At 41.0% G+C, this 18,172-nt stretch overlaps 2 protein-coding genes across 2 annotated transcripts in view; both read left to right on the top strand.

Moving 5' to 3' along the window:
- Positions 1-5,342, top strand: part of prkd3 (protein kinase D3) — a 32,365-nt gene extending 27,023 nt beyond the window's left edge. Inside the window, exons 12-19 of the mRNA XM_004082635.4 lie at positions 1,397-1,449; positions 1,863-1,935; positions 2,021-2,127; positions 2,208-2,369; positions 3,043-3,141; positions 3,221-3,488; positions 3,848-3,933; positions 4,097-5,342. Of these exons, the coding sequence (XP_004082683.1) occupies positions 1,397-1,449; positions 1,863-1,935; positions 2,021-2,127; positions 2,208-2,369; positions 3,043-3,141; positions 3,221-3,488; positions 3,848-3,933; positions 4,097-4,270 (1,022 nt within the window). The 3' untranslated portion in view covers positions 4,271-5,342. The remainder of the gene's footprint in view (positions 1-1,396; positions 1,450-1,862; positions 1,936-2,020; positions 2,128-2,207; positions 2,370-3,042; positions 3,142-3,220; positions 3,489-3,847; positions 3,934-4,096) is intronic.
- Positions 5,343-14,715: 9,373 nt separating this feature from the next.
- On the top strand, positions 14,716-16,833 carry foxa2 (forkhead box A2). Its single transcript, NM_001104692.1, is given in 2 exon segments — positions 14,716-14,955; positions 15,410-16,833. Coding segments are annotated over 2 exon segments (1,248 nt in total). The 5' UTR covers positions 14,716-14,883; the 3' UTR covers positions 16,586-16,833.
- Positions 16,834-18,172: the final 1,339 nt, after the last annotated feature.

Raw genomic sequence — 18,172 nt, 5'->3', positions numbered from 1 at the left:
AATTTCTGATTTTATGTGGGATGGTTAAATATCAAAAACATCTACTTGTCTCTTGTTTACATACATAAAGCCTTTTAAGATTGTTGTTGCCTCAATGAAATCCTGAATTTTGAGTATCCAAGACCTTTGAGTGTTAAAACAGGTGTTGAAAATAGAAAGTTTAAAAAAAAAAAAAGGAGCTTACTGCTTTTAAATACAGTGAATCTGTGTATTTTTATTATCAACTTTTCCTGGTGTCCTCTTGAAAGGTTTATGAAGAGGTGGTTAAACAGTTTCCTTGGATACACCTGAACTATATTCATGTTGAGTTTGTACTGAGCATGTGCAGAATGAGGTCACACTGTTCAGAAATCTCATTTTAATTGCTCAATCTAGACAAAAATCTGGGCTTCATTCTTAGCCTTTTTCTTTGTTTTTAATAGGCTTTTGGAGGTTTATAATGAACTTTCATACTTAAAGTAGTTAAAATAGTAATTCTATTATTTGCATACACAATTATCCAAACAGAGATAACTGCTTTTTAATTTGGAAAAGCAGAAAAACCTTAGATAGAAAATCTAAATCCTGAAGCAAAACCCTTCTTTAGGCGTATTCGTTCTTTGAATGGACTCTAAAACTTCTGATGAGAATTCAAGTGAAATGCAAGAGGAAAAGAATATTAACTTCCCATTTTCTAAGTAGATCCTGATTTAAGATTGAAGTTGGGTGGAGATAACAATGGGGAGGCAGAATAATTCTGCTCTGAGTTGGCACTCTAATTGTGACTCCCCGGCCAAACACAGATATATTCAAACAATAGCTGACTAAAAATAGTCTTTGTTTAAATTATGATACTTTGGGGTCTTATTGAAACATAATATTCTCCATAGTTTCAAAGAAAATCAAAACTTTTCGTCATTACCGATGTTCTCTGGTGAGCGAATGATCGACTACAGTAAAGATTATCAGTCTCACACACAGTCGGAAACTTCATGAAACTGTTAAACAATCATTTCAAAATTCCTACCAACATAATGCAAGCCATTTTTGAGGGCATTATTCAATCATATTAGTCGGGTTTTAAAGCTCAAATTTAAATTAATGGCTTTCTTCTTGATTGGGTTGGCCTCTTTTTTTGTGTCTTTGCTTGTACTCAGTAGCAGTGCCTGTGTTATACAAATTCAGTGTGTTATTTAATTAAGCACAGATTCATCTTAAAGGCACATATGATGCCATATAATCAAACGATTTATCATGAAGGACTGTAGCTTATTATATCCAGCTTGTGGAAAAATACAATAAAAGCAATGCAACTGCTATTCCAACTACTCCAAAGAATTCATTTGCTGACAAATGTAGAAGTAAAGTAGTGATTATCATTTATTTAATGTGAAATTTCCCATGTTTTCTCCTGCAGAGGAGCTGTCTATCAGCATATCTGTGTCCAACTGCCAGATCCAAGAGAACGTGGTAAGAAAAACCTCTTTTTTTATTTAAAAAAAATCAGTTGCATAATTTCCCAGCAGAACCATCTATTCATGTAATAAGAAGCTCCTAAATTAGGTTTTGTGGTCAAGCAGAAATTGTGTTCCACTGTAGGGTTAAAAAAAATCAGAAGAAGTAGTTGCGCTGAATTAACCGAGAAAGCTGACGTTTTTTTTTACATTTTCTTTGTATTTTGGAGTTTTCCCACTTCCAGTTTTTTGATGAGTGAGAGTCAAACATTTGGCAATACCCAAAAACATTTGAGAAAAGCAGTAGTTTTGCCAAAACCGTGAATGATGTAATTGATTCGGATTGCCAGTTTCGTGGGGGGAAGGCTTGCTCCAATGTTTCCACGAGTTTCCAGTCATTATATAACAGCATGAATTATGTCTGCATAGGATATTGCATCAGTCTATCAAATCTTCTCTGATGAAGTGCTTGGATCAGGCCAGTTTGGGATTGTATATGGAGGTATGTCTTTATCTTTTTATTAATCTAACATGAAATATATTTGTGTGAAACCCTAAAGTGAAACAAAATCCTTTTTTTTTCTAAGGTAAACACAGAAAAAGTGGTAGAGATGTGGCGATCAAGGTCATAGACAAGATGAGATTTCCTACCAAGCAGGAAAGCCAGCTAAGGAATGAGGTCGCCATTTTACAGGTATAACATAGTAAGGATCAACTTCATATATGTCCAGACTTTACGGAGACACCACAGGTTTGTTTCTTTTTTTTTGGTAGAATCTCCATCATCCAGGTATCGTGAACCTGGAGTGTATGTTTGAAACGCCGGAGCGGGTGTTTGTCGTCATGGAGAAGCTGCACGGCGACATGCTGGAGATGATCCTGTCCAGTGAGAAGAGCAAACTACCGGAACGAATCACCAAATTCCTGGTCACACAGGTCTGAAGCTTTACTTTAGCTTTTATATTTTATATGTGGACTTTTAAAGTTCAATCACAGCAGTTTTCTTTCTGTTTGTGCCTTACTTCAGATCTAGCGTTGTCTTTGTTGTGGGGACTTGACTGGGGGGGTGGTTGTTCATGGTATTGGTCCACATGGCATCATGGCCTCCTCCCAGGCCCTGGATTACAGCTTGCAGTGTGGTGGATTTGTGGCCTGATTAGAGCAGCAGAGGCCCCCGGGTCTCCGTACATTCCCGGTCCCAAACGGGAGCGGGGCCATTAACAACAGCCCCATTAGCTGAAGCGGGGCTGGCTTTGATGTGGCCGGCAGGACTTCTGTTAAACCCAGGGTCAGGGTTGGGGGGCCAGGTTCTGTGGTTTGGGTAGGGAGCCATGGGCAGACTGTTTTGCAGCAGCAGCAGCTTATGCCAGGCCTTTTGAATAAATATGAGATGCAAGAATGAAAGCAGTGGTTAGCATGGAAGCATTTAAGGGCAGCGGGATGCTAATATTGCCTCTATATTTCCATATAGCCACATCTTTGATTCCACTGCTCAAATTGTACAAAGAGCACTGTGTTGAAGCATATTTATATTATTTAAATGTCACGGGGCTGGAGATTTTTTTCAATCCTGTGGATTTTTTTGAGCTGTGTCTTGTGTTTGCAACAGATCCTAGTGGCCTTAAGACATCTACACTTCAAAAACATCGTTCACTGTGACTTGAAGCCGGAAAACGTCTTGCTAGCATCCGCAGAGCCTTTTCCTCAGGTAAAAACAGAAGCAACTCTGTTTAAAAATCAATGTTTTCTTTGTATGCACTATTTGTGACCAGAATGTGCTTTTCCAGGTAAAGCTGTGTGATTTCGGCTTTGCCCGGATTATCGGCGAGAAGTCATTCCGCCGATCAGTGGTGGGAACGCCAGCTTACCTGGCTCCAGAGGTTCTGCGCAGTAAAGGCTATAACCGTTCCTTAGACATGTGGTCCGTGGGAGTCATTGTGTACGTCAGCCTGAGCGGGACCTTTCCTTTTAACGAGGATGAAGACATTAACGACCAGATCCAGAATGCTGCCTTCATGTACCCCCCTGCACCCTGGAAGGACATCTCTGCAGAGGGTAGGAAGACAAAAGCCTTTTGTTTGTTTGTTTGCACACCTCTCATAGCAGAATGTTCTGCTCTTTAAAGAGTTGTTATCTTAGTTGAAGCTTCTGCGTGGTGTCACACTGAAGCTTCAGAACGATCCCCTCCCCACCTACACGTCTGGGCTGTGTAAACCTTCACTGACTTCACTCCGTCTGCGGTTGAGATGAATCATTTCATTTCTCTCCTACTGTCCAAGCTGCAGCTTCTCCTATGTGCTGCAGTCAGCTCGCAGTCGTGTTTACTCAGACCATGACATTTTGCCTAATGAAACAAATCAGCATTTTGTTAGTTGAGGTGACTGATGGTAGTCGCACTTGTATTTTTTTCACAGCCACAGACCTTATCAACAACCTTCTCCAAGTCAAGATGAGGAAGAGGTACAGTGTGGATAAGTGCCTCAGCCACCCCTGGTTACAGGTGAAACATGCACCTTTATTATTTTCTTCCCAATGCCTTTCCTGAAGTTTGACATTTGTTCAAGCCCATATTTCATTCATGCAAAAAAAAACAAAAAAACATCTTGAGTAAAAATTCTTCAAAGTAACACTAGAGATGACCTCGTTTTCCTACTTGTCTTCAGGACTATCAGACCTGGCTGGATCTACGGGAGTTCGAGACGCGCCGAGGCGAGCGCTACATCACCCACGAGAGCGACGACACACGCTGGGAGGAGTATGCACAAGAGCACAGTCTTGTTTACCCCAAACATTTTATCATGGCTCCCAACCTGGATGACATGGAGGAGGACCCCTAGGGGTGCAGGAGATTTCCTGTTGACATGTTGAAGTCAGGGACTTTTTGCAACAAGCTTTGGGAGCGGCGGGTTTTCCCTCCATAGCTGCTTGTTGTGGCAACAAGGAGAAGCCTATTGGTTGGAAGAAAAAGCTCTCCGGAGGGTTTGAAAGTGGAAAAGAAAATGACATTTTAGTAGCTGGAGGCGCTGCTACAGTGAGCTGCTGAAAAAATGCATCAAAGGAAACCGCTTTGTGAGACTGTCGGGAGAGAGGAGTGTCCTATCTTCCTTTTTTGTAAAATACAAAAACATTTCTTGGGTTTTCATCTAACTTTGTTCATTTTCTGAGAGCAACAAGAAGCCAAAAGATGAGCACCGAAAACTAAAAATGAAGAAACTCTTTTGAACATTTTTTTATTGTAATGTTTTTGATGTCAAGAAAGAGAGACCCGTGAAAATAGAGGCTTACCCCCCCAGGAGTAAAGGGCACTTTTCACAAGGGATTTGCATTTGGAGAATTAAACACCAGATTGTTCTCATCTTTCTAACTGTGAGACTGTCCTTTGGCATGAACTGGAACAATCACACCGATATGTATTTTATTTTTTAGTAATCTATTTAGTTTCTGGTAGGTCTTGCACTATATAATTAACATTCATAACAACTGAATAAAAGCACTATTCAATGCTAAAGAGAAAGGAATTCTATTTTGAAGTTGTACGCAGTGAAATGAGGTAAATGAGAAAGTTTTGTTGCTCACAATGTGTTGGCTGCAGACATTTTCAACCTTCAGCTACAAAAAGCCAGTGATGGATTTTTGTCTGGAGAGTGAGATGAAAAAAAAACATGTGCAACTTTATTCATTATTATGAATGAACACATCTTTAACATGCATAACAAGTTCTGGAAGAATTGAATATTTCTAAATTTCCAGTTTGGAAAACTGGGATCTCCTAATATGTGCGTCTTGGGAGTATTTTTGTGTTATTTTCCTGTCTTTGTTGCCACTGGATTGGCAGGTGTCAGTGTTTTGTATATTTCAGCACATACCAATGGAGCAACAACTGAACAGTAAACGTGTTAAAAATCTGAATTCTGTTCTGTTTCTGCTTTTAAAAACAAAAAAGCGAGGTCAGTTTATCTGGTAGAAAGTTCCTTGAGGTTTTTACACCTAAACTCCCTGCTGACTTGTTTTCTGTGTAGAATGACTGATCCCATATTCCACAGCTGGATGTGTTTGCTGCACCACAACAAACACTTAGCAGAGGCAGTTTTTGCCACTAGGGAGTAGTTTTACAGTCGTATATGGACTCAGAGGAGAGGAAGGGGGAAAACTTTTGAGAGTCTCTTTTTCTGTCCCTAGTTCACCTAAAACAAATAGAAAATCCTAGACTCTTCTTCTAAATGACCCCCCATTGTTTCAAGTTATCGTTCTTAAAGGCCACTAGACGGAAGCAGATGTTAACATCATTTAAAGTTTGCTTCCATTGAGTCTAAGCAAGAAATCCTGTAATTATTTATTTAAGTCTGCTCCCTTCTGTTGATTTTTATTTTATTATTTTAAGAAGTGGACTCCTTTATCCCTTGTGCTATCCTAGGCACTTTAACATTGGGAGTTGGGTCATTTAGACCCACTAGACAGTGCACTGAACCCTCTTTCTTCAATGATTTGTGGTCTTCACTGGTGTCCATGGATTACATGAAATCTTTCCACCTTTATCCACCTTTGTCATGGTAGGGAGAACACGTCAATGTAAGGGTGGAGTCATCTAAGATAGCACAAGGGTTATGACTGCATAAACATCTAGAGCAGGGATGGGCAAACTGCAGGCCAGGGTCATATGCTGCCCGTTGAACTATTTAATCTGGAATAAATTATATTGATAATCCGTATTGTTTTATTTCCATGTAGTCCGGTGTGTCCCCATAGATGGTGCACCAATAATACATTGACGGTTGTTTAGGTGCAGAAACTTATTCTGCAGTAATGAGGTTTTGGAAGATTTGTTGTTTTTCTGACATTCAAGTGGGTTTTGCGAGTGGAACAGTCATTTTTCTGATCATTCCACCACCTCATGAACTCAACATTTCTCTAAATTTGCGTTTTTCCTTGAGGGACATCAACCCATTGGAGCAATTGACACTAAAATGAGAAGAAAAATTATAGTTTTGAAATAAAAACTCCAAAATGTTCTGTTTAAAATTACAGATCTTACTTTTCAATCCACATTAAAGCAGGTTTTTGTTGAGAGAAGGAATAAAACGGGTTAAGAAAATGGAAGGATGGAAAACTACAGTTTTAAGAAGTGAAAAAAGAAATGAAATTAAACAAATGCTGCCCTCTTCTGGCCAATCACAAGGGTAAAAATCCCTTCAATACACGTGATGCATAAAGTTAGAATACATCTGAGACACGTAAATTAAACTATTTGATGGTTTTTATCCTCTTTTAGGACTCTGTTCTTAAATTGTATGTAAAAACGTTAAAAATAGATGATTTGGTAATTTTTTGATGCAAACATGAAGATATTAACTTCTCAAGAGTTTAAAACCCTAAAAAATCACATTTATAATGTTAGATTTGAGCATATTTTGTCTTTAGTGTCTTTAAAATTGAACAAAGCAATTTTAGGTCAGGTGGATGTATCCTGGAGTACATAAATAATGGCGATGTTTCATTTTTAATAATCACAGCTCAGAACACACTTAGAGGAAAACAAGAAAAATCTTTTACATGTGTAGTTTAGAAAACTATGTGTGCTGCAGAGTCTCTATTTCCTAAAAAAAAGCAACCAAAAACCTCAATATGAAATAGTAGCAAGCAGTTCTGCTTATGACCAGAGGGTGTCCCTCTCTCCATTGATGAATTCCCTTTAATTAAGGTTCAATCAGCCCTGGAGGGTTTTTGTGAACTACACGTTAGGGTGGATTGTAAAAAAAATGTCCAACAACAACTAAAAATGTATTGAAAGCACGTAAAAATGAAAAGAATCCTAAATATGTGAAACCTTCCTTCATATTTTCATCTCACTGTGTCTGTGCAAAAGAGACATGAAGCTGGACCAAAGGCCTAGCATGGATACTTCAGACAAAAATGGGATGAGCTCATCATACTTCTGGAGAAAGCTCAGATCCTGCAGTGTGTGCAGTAAGAGGCTGGAGATCTACCGATAAGCTGAAGAGTCCCAGTCCATAAAGTCACGGAGCAGGAGCTGGATATGTCTGAGGGACTACGGAGGCCGATCAACCAAATCCTCAGTGTTGTGGACAGCTCTGTTCAGTTTCCATGACAGTCACTGACACAGAAGAGCTAATCAGCAGACAGAGCTTCTCAGATTTCTATGCATACTGGTGTATATATGTCAAATATTTAGCAACAAACATTTGTTAGCCTTTTATATATCAATATGTTGACCCCTTCACTTAGTTTTGGCTCTTATTGCCTTGTCAACACTATCTTTTTCTTCTCCTATAGTTACTCCTGCTGAGGGAAATTGAATTCCCCTCAAGGATCAATATAGTTTCTATCTGCTTGATCTACGTTGCATCGTGTCTTTGCTGCACTCAAAGGAGGGCCTGTGTGTGTTTATTGAGCAGCTTTGCCTGGTTACTCCTCAGCAGGTCTCTCATCACCTCAGAGGGAGGCCTGCGTGTCACGCATCCTCACTCCCCTTCATCCACCTGTCCGCTCCTCGCCTCCCGCCTCCACAGTTCTTTTCTACTCCATGCTGGGTATCCATAGGCTTCAGACCAAACAGGCAAACAAACAGAACAACAACAAAAAAAAACCATCACCCGGACAAGGTTGGTCTGGGCTTTAGCAAGAGATGGGGAGAGATCTTGTTTGCTCTCAGGGCCAGTTCCATTTCACTGTGATGGCAGAGAAGGCCTCCCAGGACATGGCTATACCCAGACCTCTGTTTAACTTTCAGTGGCGGGTGTGGGGGGGTCAGCTCTGCCCACACTGACACATCATCCTCTGACCCAATACACAGTTGGCTGCAGCCACAGTTCTATAGCCTTTACCTAAGCTGGCCCTTTCCTTCCTTAACGTCATATTTATTTGAGAGCTTTGCTGGAGTGCCATTTGTCTGACCTGTGGTCTTCACAGCGCTGTTTCTGACATTTCGGGTATTTTTTTCCACCCAACAGAGCCAAAAACATTGGAAATCTTTTTATGAGTTCAAAAATAAATAAATCCAAGGCTGCCTTTGATATCTGGGATTGTCTTCAATCTTATGGAAAAACCTGACAAATAAATGCAACTGAACTTAGCAAACAATGCGAAGAAAACTGGTGGATCGTCTTTTTTGTTGTCCATGAAAGTGAAAACTTTTCTTTAGGACGCTCCCACACCAGAGCTTTGGACTTTAGATCTATGTGTGAGGGCAACTTTTAGGGACATCTTTTGTTGTAAAATCCAAGGAGAGAGGAAATGAAAGCTGACAGGTTTTTTTTTTTCCTTGTCTGGGAAAATGCAGATGAGCTATAAAGGTATGTTTGATTTGCTGACTCCAGCTGTGTCTAGAGAATTCCCCTGACCCAGCCTGAGGACTGGTTGCTGTGTGGGGCCGCATGCACCCCTCATTGCAGGCACAATACGCAAGCTCCCCTCCTCCTCTCTGAAAGGGACGGTCATTGAACTCTCAAGCAAGTGGCAATATTTGCTCACCTGAAATACACACATCTTGCCAATTGGGGTAGGAGTGGGCTCTGAGACTGAGGAAGGCCTTCATGATGCAGCTGTGGTCCAGAGAAAGAACAGGCCAGGAAGTTTTGTGGCTCAGGAGGGGTGGGGGTCTTGCTTAAAGGGGCTGTTTAGCAGCAGCCATGCCATTGTACCTTGAAAGAGGCAAGGACTGTATTTGTTGGAAGCTGCAGGAGGCTGATGAGGTGCTAATCTGTTGAGAGGCTGTGTCATTGGGGGCCCTGTTCCCAATAGCCTGTTAGCTGTCAGGACAGTAAAACAGGCACAATTTATGGGCCCCTGGCCAAGACTCAGCCGTCAGTGTTCACGGGTAAGCAAACACAGATTGGACACTTATGTTGTTGCTCTGGAAGGGCAGGCTTTAACACCAGGCTCCTGAGGTGACACGCCGACGGCCTCTTTTGAGCCCTCCTCGTGAGTTGCCGCCCCCTCTGTGCTCTTCTGTAAACACTACAAATTACCCATCTGCATATGGATGGGCTCTCAGCCCATACAGGAAGCAGAATGAGGGCTGAGGGTATCAGCTCTCTTTCTATCTGCATCTATGCAAAAAAAAGAAGAAGAAAAAAAGGATGGAATGTGCGGGTTGAAGGGGGGTTTAGATATGCTAGCAGCGATTCTCAGCTCAAGAGAGCGTGAGAGTTGGCTGTATGGTCCTTTGAAGCGTGGGGATAATGAAAGCACAAAGCTCGTCTGCTGTCTGAGATGAGTTCAGGTCAGCAGTCAGAGCTAATCCCAAACTTGAATTTCCCCATCAGGCTGGAATACAGATAACACCACAGCAGATAGAGGCCTCCCTCACTGGCTCGACGCTGTGACTGATGGAAAAAGGAAATGGGCCTCTCAGATGTGTCAGATGTGCAGTCAGGTGTGTGAGCTTTTCTCGAGATGTTTATCCCTCACGGCTGCGGTCCAAAAAGATTTGTAGAGGCGCGGCGATCAGAATTTTCCCGCTCTTATCTCATCCAGCATTAATTAAATCAAAACTAGATTGCTGTTAAGCCATTGGTTTAACCGTCAGGAACAAATGTTACTGTTTGCTCAAAACCCATTACTGATTCTGAACTTTTTCATTCGCAAGGCCTGCTTTGCTGATGGGATGTGACAGCGTGGTGGCGGCTTGTGAACACCAATAGCTCATTATGGATTATTGCATCTGCTTGATTGTAGTGATATTTAGCCACAGAGCTTCCTATGGGAGTCTGGCACTTTAATTAACATAGCATCACTGCCCTCCCCTCCTGCTTTAATTGCCTTCAGTCTGTGATTAAATGTGTATTGACTCTGCAGTTGGTCCACTAATGAATAACAATGTGCTGATTTGATGATATTAAATCTTTTGGCTCCAATACACATCCTTTTCAAGATCCCGAGAAATTCGGACATTGCAGCTTCCGCTTTCACTCTTACAGATGCTTAAAAGTGTGATGCAATCCATTATCCAAATCCTTTCATTTACAAGATTGTCTATTGACTTACTACTGTAGCTGACGTAAAATAATTTTTCAAATAGATTTTCTCTACATGACTGTCTTTTTTTAATGTCCAAACTTAGATTTGACTCAAAGTAGATCAGCTTTTGTAAAGTGAGACCAAAATCTGTTTTATTTTTCCCATCTCAGTGTTGTAAATTCTAACGTGTCCTCTACTCCTGTGGTCTGATAGATCAACTGTCACCTTGTCAGATAAATGAAGGGCAACAGTCAACACAAGTTCCTTTAACATGACAAGGGACAAGGAATGAATCTGCAATGCCATGGATACAGTCAACAGAAACATATCGGATTGCATTCCTCACCACATTCCTCTCAATATCAAAAGGTAGGTATTTGAGGATATCCTTAGTGCCTTTACGCCTGTGTTTGTGCTCCGGCCCACTGGGGCCAGCGCAATAACTCTGGACTCCCTCCCACCGCCTCACATTGCAATGGCCACTCTCGGTTTTTATTTAGATGGCTTGTGTGCCTTCCCAGTCCGGCCGCTTTTCAGATTCATTTCCAGGTAAACACAGCGTGGCCAGCCACAAACCTGCAGCCAACAGGCGTTGTCACAGCTGTGGCAGATAATGGCAAGTCCAAACTCCAGCCCGGCTCTGGAATGTTTACTGTCACCACAGGCTGGTTTGCAGCAAATATCTCTTTTCCAGCATTTTCGGAGAGTACAACTTATTTATTAATTTTATTTTGATGAATGACGTGCTTAACCTTTCGCCCCGCGTTGTTTGGTGTGGTTTGGTTACTCCGGACGACACAAAAAGCAACATTCTGAGTGAATCTTTCATTTTTAGCAGGAGAAGAAAAGCTTACTTTGAAAGGTGAAACGGAAAGTTAACACATCCCTGCCAACAACTCCTGAGTGTTTGAAGGAATGTTCCTCCCACAGAGCAGAAAGCAGCATATGCCCATTCTAGCCCTGCACCCAAGATAACCTCCCTGTGCCACATTAGGCTCTGGATGACTGCTATGCTTTTACATCTATAGTTGATAGTTCATAATGTCACCAGCTTTTTTATGAACAGTCAGGTGCTGACAGCCGAATGTGTAAAATGCAACACAACTAATTCATTATGTTAATTTTATCTCCATTGCATTGGTGCATGAGAAACTAAAGGTCACAAAAATTTTGAGTTTACTCCAAAAAGTGACCAAAAATAGTTACAAAAATACTACAACAAAGCAAATACATTTACTAAGTGAGCAAAAAATTTAAAAGAATTACTGAAATAAATCATTTTTACACTTCAGAGATTAAAATCTATAGTTTGTTAACAGAATTAGCTCATAGGTTGGACGTATTGTTGTGCACAGTTTCTAATCTGACTATCAGACAAATGTAGTAATTCAATAAAAAAACTCTTTTAGTATGTTTCTTCTTAGATTTCCCATAAATCCCTGAGGTTTCTTTGTTTTTTCCAGATTCTGTTTTTTTAGGAGTTTTTCCTTTCCGCGAAGGAGGGACTAAGGGCAGGGATGCCCAGTTAAGTTTAGTCTGTGTAGTCAAAGTTTAGTATTATCCTATTGAATTCTATGCATTTATGATCCTTTTTGATTGTATGTTTACCTTACAATTACCGGTGCGAAGCCCATTGAGATGACTGTTGTTGTGAATTTGGCCTATATAAAGTAAATTAAATTGAAAAACAAAAATTGAAAAACAAAAAATTAATAACTTATATTTCATTATGTCACGTTGTTTTAGATGTTTGTACCTTGACTTGTTTGACTTTGGAAGTTAAATCTTTGTGAATAAATAAACAAAGTATTTTGAAAATGTTTTTTTTTTGGCTAAACACCATCACTACAACTTTAACCCCACTGGCAGCATAATTTCCATCTCCATAACATAATCAATGTTCTGTAAGAATAAAAAACAGTTTAATTTCATTTGAAGAGGGACAATTTCTACAACAAATTCAAATCAAGTTCATGCACCTTTGGGTTTATTCACTGTTTTAACCAAAGATAAACAAATTGGAGCTATAGGTGGAGGAGCCTGAGGCAAAGCAATATGGTTTGGTCAAAGAAACCCCTGATGTTACTCCAGGAAAATATATTCCTCCTTTAGTCAGAATTCCTTCACTTAAGCTATTAAACAATGTTAGTTAAAAAATAAATAAATAAAAACTCAAAACCGGCTGACATTAGAACTGCAAGAGGCCCCGGATAAGGTTTTTTGACCAAATCCAAAATGTGACCTTCACCCCAATGAGAGAACCAAGGCGGGTTGATGATTAACTCTGGAATCGGAGACAAGTCTCATTTGGGAACATAATGTCACTCAGGTCATGGAAAAAATTTTAGGACTCAAGTGATGCATCTGGAATTTCCAATTCAGTCTGTTTTTATAATCAGGTCATTTAGACAGAAATCATACATCCATCTCACAGGAACTTCTGGTTCTAACATTTCACTTAAAAAAGCTGCAGGTGCGTTTGAACAAATTCCAGAAAAATGCATGTGAGGTGACCTATTTTTGCATATTTATGCCAAAAATTACAAAGTGTGAACAAGTGACACTAAAATCTGTTTTTCTGAAGTTTATAATATCAAATTTTAAAACTCAAATCTATCCTTGTTTTAATCAAGCTGTACTTTGTAAACGGGCTTTGCTCCTCAGTGGTCAGGTCACAAAACGATCGATGGAGCTTAAACCTTTATATGCGGAATGGCCTCGGAGAGAATTCAACATTTATATTAATTCATTATTTAAATAAAAAATGAGACCATATTAGACAATAAAATTTGGTAAACATTTTTATACAAACAAATGTTCAAGTTGAGAAAAAAGCGCATCCCAGCCCGACTTCAGCCGTGCGCCGGTGCAATCCCAAATCCTCAAACACACAGCCTTTTTCTCATGATCTAATTTCCAAGTTAAGCAGACTGTGTTAGTCCCTCGTCAACACCACAGGTTTACTCGCCTTTACTAATGGGGCTCTATCCTGATAGTTTTGCTCTTGCGTAAATATGCAGTCAAATAGATGTACAACCACCGACACGTGGCTGACGGCGCTCGGCAGCCTCACCTTGATGTTTGTTTCATACAAATACAGTAAGGGCTCCGGGAATCAGGTTAACACTGCAGCCCCTGGACTCCCTTTTAGAAGAAAAGCTGACACATATATTTACCTCCACTACTTAAAAAGCTCCTCACAGAAACAGTTGCTACTATTTTAGGAAGGATGGAGTGAACTGCAAAAATTCTGTAAATTTAACGAATAATGAATTACATGTTACATCACAATGGATATCGACTTTATTATTTTTACTGAATTGGAGTAAAAATAAAAATGTGCTAAGTGCACATAATTTAAACAAATCTGATTTTTTCAGTTTACAGAATTTGAAGATTTAACATTTGAAGAAATAACCGAGAGAGGGCGCTCTGGCGCTGCGTCTGGTTTATTTACCATCAATGAAAACATTTGGAAATATTTTAATTCACTCATGCAGGTCGAGAAACGCACCAAACACTAAAAAAACGAGCGTTCTCTGTAAAAAAAATCACCTTCATTTTTATTGTTTTATGATTTTTTCTGAGAAATAAAAAGGCATTGTTGTGTTTCAAATTCGAATGTGACTATAAGTAAAGAGCTGCTGCAAAATAAACGAGCTTTACCTGTTTTTTTTTAGCTTAATGATTAAAGGCCGTTTTAAATCACAGCTGTGTTGTGCGCACGTGCACATATGTGAACTCGTTGCAGCTTTTAGTTCTTTAACATCCTTGAAAAAAAATTGTCAAAAAATTGACATATTCCGTAAAAGGTACTGTTTTTTTAGTATAACCTGATACACAACAAGGACCTATTCTTGTGTTTTGCGCAAAAGAATCATGTAAAAACAGTCTCATAAATGAATTGATTTTCGTATTTTGTGGTTCTACTTTAAAATATTTAACAGTTAAGACCAAAATTCCTTGAAGGTATCAAAAGGTTATGATTTTAGCATTGCTGAATGAGAAAAACTCCGTGCGTAAAAGGAACTCTGAAAGCGCACGACATTCCTTTCCCTTTTATTTCCCCCTTACAATAAGATTAGTTTTAAATGAAGCTTTTCATATGAAACTGTTCTTTTCACTCAGCGCAGGTGTACAATTGGGGTTGGGGGGGATGAGAGGGGGAGCCTGAGGAGTCTCACGCCTAGGTGCGAGGAGATTATTCAAATAGGGCCCAAGGCGTAGAAGTAGGGATTGGAGGCTTGCCTGGCGCACAGAGCTATATCACAGCGTTAACGAGCAGCACGGAGCGTCATTTGAACTCCGCTCACTGACAGACGCGTCGCGGCTGTCTGTGCGCGACACACATGCGCCAGCCCTCGACAAACGGACACGCCGACCACCCAAAAACCCTCAGTGGTCCCCAGTCACTTGCTGTTAGAAAGACTTTTTGGCTTTTCCTCTGCTGGGAGACGCTTCGTTCAAGTCCTCCATGATGCTTGGAGCAGTTAAAATGGAAGGACACGAACACACCGACTGGAGCACATACTATGGAGAGCCCGAGGTGGGTACCTTAAATATAAATATATATATTTTTTTCGGTCTAAAGCCGATCCCATTTAATACAACTCAATATTAGCCCTGAGATAATATTAACTTTGTGATCAAATATTGACTTGAGGCGCCTCCAAATCCTCCCCCATCTCCTCGCAGCGCGCTAACCTAACAAAGTTGACGGATATGCGACGTAGAAACTTTCCCCTCAGATTTATTATTAAAAAACAAATTTAAATCATTTTTTAATTCATTTAGAAAATGTGGGGGATTTGCCTTGTATTTTTTGATGGAAATTTTCAGCTTATGTGTTAGTTTCATTGATTTTTTTCCATATAAAAATGTTAGTAGTAATTGAGTTTTACGCAGTGAAATTAACATACCCGTAATTGTGTGTTATTGAATATTCATTTTTTTGTATGATGCCAAATTTCATGAACATTTCTTCCCCCCTTCACTGACAGTGTTACACCTCTGTTGGAAACATGAACACCGGCCTGGGAATGAACTCTATGAACACCTACATGAGCATGTCCGGCATGAGCACCACCGCAAACATGACGGCCAACTCCATGAACATGTCATACGTCAACACGGGCATGAGCCCCTCCATGACCGGCATGTCACCAGGCACCGGAGCCATGAACGGGATGGGAGCAGGCATGACGGCTATGAGCACAGCCCTGAGCCCCAGCATGAGTCCTATGACCGGACAGCCTGGGTCTATGAACGCCCTGACATCCTACACCAACATGAACGCCATGAGCCCCATTTACGGACAGTCGAACATCAACAGGTCCCGAGATCCAAAGACGTACCGGCGGAGCTACACGCACGCCAAACCTCCGTACTCCTACATTTCTCTCATCACCATGGCCATCCAGCAGTCACCCAGTAAGATGCTGACGCTGGCCGAGATCTACCAGTGGATAATGGACCTCTTCCCCTTTTACCGACAAAACCAGCAGCGCTGGCAGAACTCAATCCGCCACTCTTTGTCATTCAACGACTGTTTCCTCAAAGTCCCCAGGTCGCCGGATAAACCCGGAAAGGGCTCCTTTTGGACTCTTCACCCGGACTCCGGCAACATGTTTGAGAACGGCTGCTACTTGAGGAGGCAAAAGCGCTTCAAATGCGAGAAGAAGATGTCCATGAAGGAGCCCGGCCGCAAGGGTGGAGACGGCGGCTCTGCCAACAGCAGCTCGGACAGCTGCAACGGCAACGAGTCCCCGCACTCTAACTCCTCCTCCGGCGAGCACAAAAGGTCCCTGTCGGACATGAAGGGGAGCCAGGCCCTGAGCCCGGAGCACACCGCGCCCTCCCCGGTGTCGCAGGGGCAGCACCTCATGTCTCAGCATCACTCGGTCCTGGCGCACGAAGCCCACCTCAAGCCGGAGCACCACTACTCCTTCAACCACCCCTTCTCTATTAATAATCTCATGTCATCGGAGCAACAGCACCATAAAATGGACCTTAAGACTTACGAGCAGGTGATGCACTACTCTGGATATGGCTCCCCCATGACCGGAGCGCTTTCCATGGGCTCCATGGCGGGTAAAGCCGGCCTGGATTCTGCATCTATACCCGACACATCCTACTACCAAGGGGTCTATTCCAGGCCAATCATGAACTCCTCGTAGGCTCCCTGTATGCAGACTGCCCCCCACCCCCATTCCAGTTTGTACATTTGTAAAAAACAAAAACAAAAAAATATAGACTTTGTGTACTATATGTATTTGAGATATTTTTGACCTTTCTCACCGTTTTAGTTGTTGAGCTTGTTAGACTGTAAGGAGAATAAAGTGTTGCGCTTCAAAGATGGACCCCAAAGACACAAAAACTGCTGTAAGATATTCACGTTTGCATAAGTGGACACAGAAACCAGTTTGAATTCTTTGCCAGATCTGTTCAGTCATTTGTGTATTTCCTATTTATGGTCTGTATATGTGTATTCTTGTAGTGACAAGAATAGAATCTATATTAAAGTGTTATTGTTTTGCTTTCTGAACATGTCGGTGTTTAAATTATTATTTTTAACATTATCACAATTGTGCAAAAAGGAGTTGAAATCCCTGTTTTCCAAGCTATATAAGACGGAAACTGGAATTTAGGCGTTCAATTTGCATAAAGTACAAACAGTAACAACGTTTATTCAAACTGTATTCCTAATTTTTCTATTAAATAAACACACAAAATATAAATGTGACCAAGAATAAATTATTGGGCAATTAAATCGATCATGAAATATCACAAATAACCTGTCAAAAACACAAGGAGTTTAGCATGTTTGTGTCTTTTTTTATTCAATAAAAAAACAAACATATTCTCACCCACGTGATGCTCCAATAAAGGCGCATACTTTCCACAGCGGATTAATAGATTTGCTTCATAAAACCGGGTACAATGCTCTCAATTTGTCTCACAGGAAATGCAAACAAAACAAATATATGCTCATTAATCCCAAACGCAAATGGATATATTGATGGAGGGGTGTGGGAGTCAAAAATCAGCATTTGCTTACACACTGTTTTATAAAATTTTGAATATTTTTGGTAAAATCTCAACAAAAATTGTTATAAACAGGACAGGAATTTTTTTAAAGTCACACATTAGTCTATTAGACTGTTTGCGCGCGCACATGCAGGCAAATTTACCAATATAGAAATATTTATGAAAGTCCGATTATGAGATTTAACGCTCGTTTAATCTCTGATTTAAATTCCCCCACACAGAGTATACGTAGGTGTCAGTCAAGCAGCATCCATGTCACTCATTTCCCCCCGCATCTGTCTCTTCCCTTTTTTCTTTACACGAGTCCCAGGCGCGCGCACGTGAACGCGCATGCAAAGTTTAGATCACTGAATGAGATTAAGAGTCATTGTCCCATAAAAACAGCCTCCCGTGGCGCAGGAGAAAAAGGGGGCTGATTCTGGAAAAAAGGGCCGCCTGAATGTGATGCTCTAACTTCTCTCCCCACAATCTGGGCTTCCATTGTCTGCTCCCTATTTTCAAAGTAGTCGGGCCCTCCCCTCTAGTTAGATAAGATAGGCTTGTCCATGAATCCAGAGAGCCCTCCTGCTGCCTTCCCTTCCCTGCTGGAAGCTCAAATCCAAGGCCGGGGACGGTGCGTGGACGGGGGACATCTCCGCAGCCTATAACCACACAATGGCCCCGTCGACTTCTGAACGCACGGGGCCCTAGTGTGCGTTCATTCTCCAGACCCTCTT

The sequence above is a fragment of the Oryzias latipes genome, chromosome 22, assembly GCF_053564925.1.
Source record: "Oryzias latipes strain Hd-rR chromosome 22, Olatipes_Hd-rR_3.1".
Taxonomy (NCBI): Eukaryota; Metazoa; Chordata; class Actinopteri; order Beloniformes; family Adrianichthyidae; genus Oryzias; species Oryzias latipes.
The sequence above is the reverse complement of the archived record's forward strand: the minus strand, read 5'-3'. Positions and strand labels throughout refer to the sequence as shown.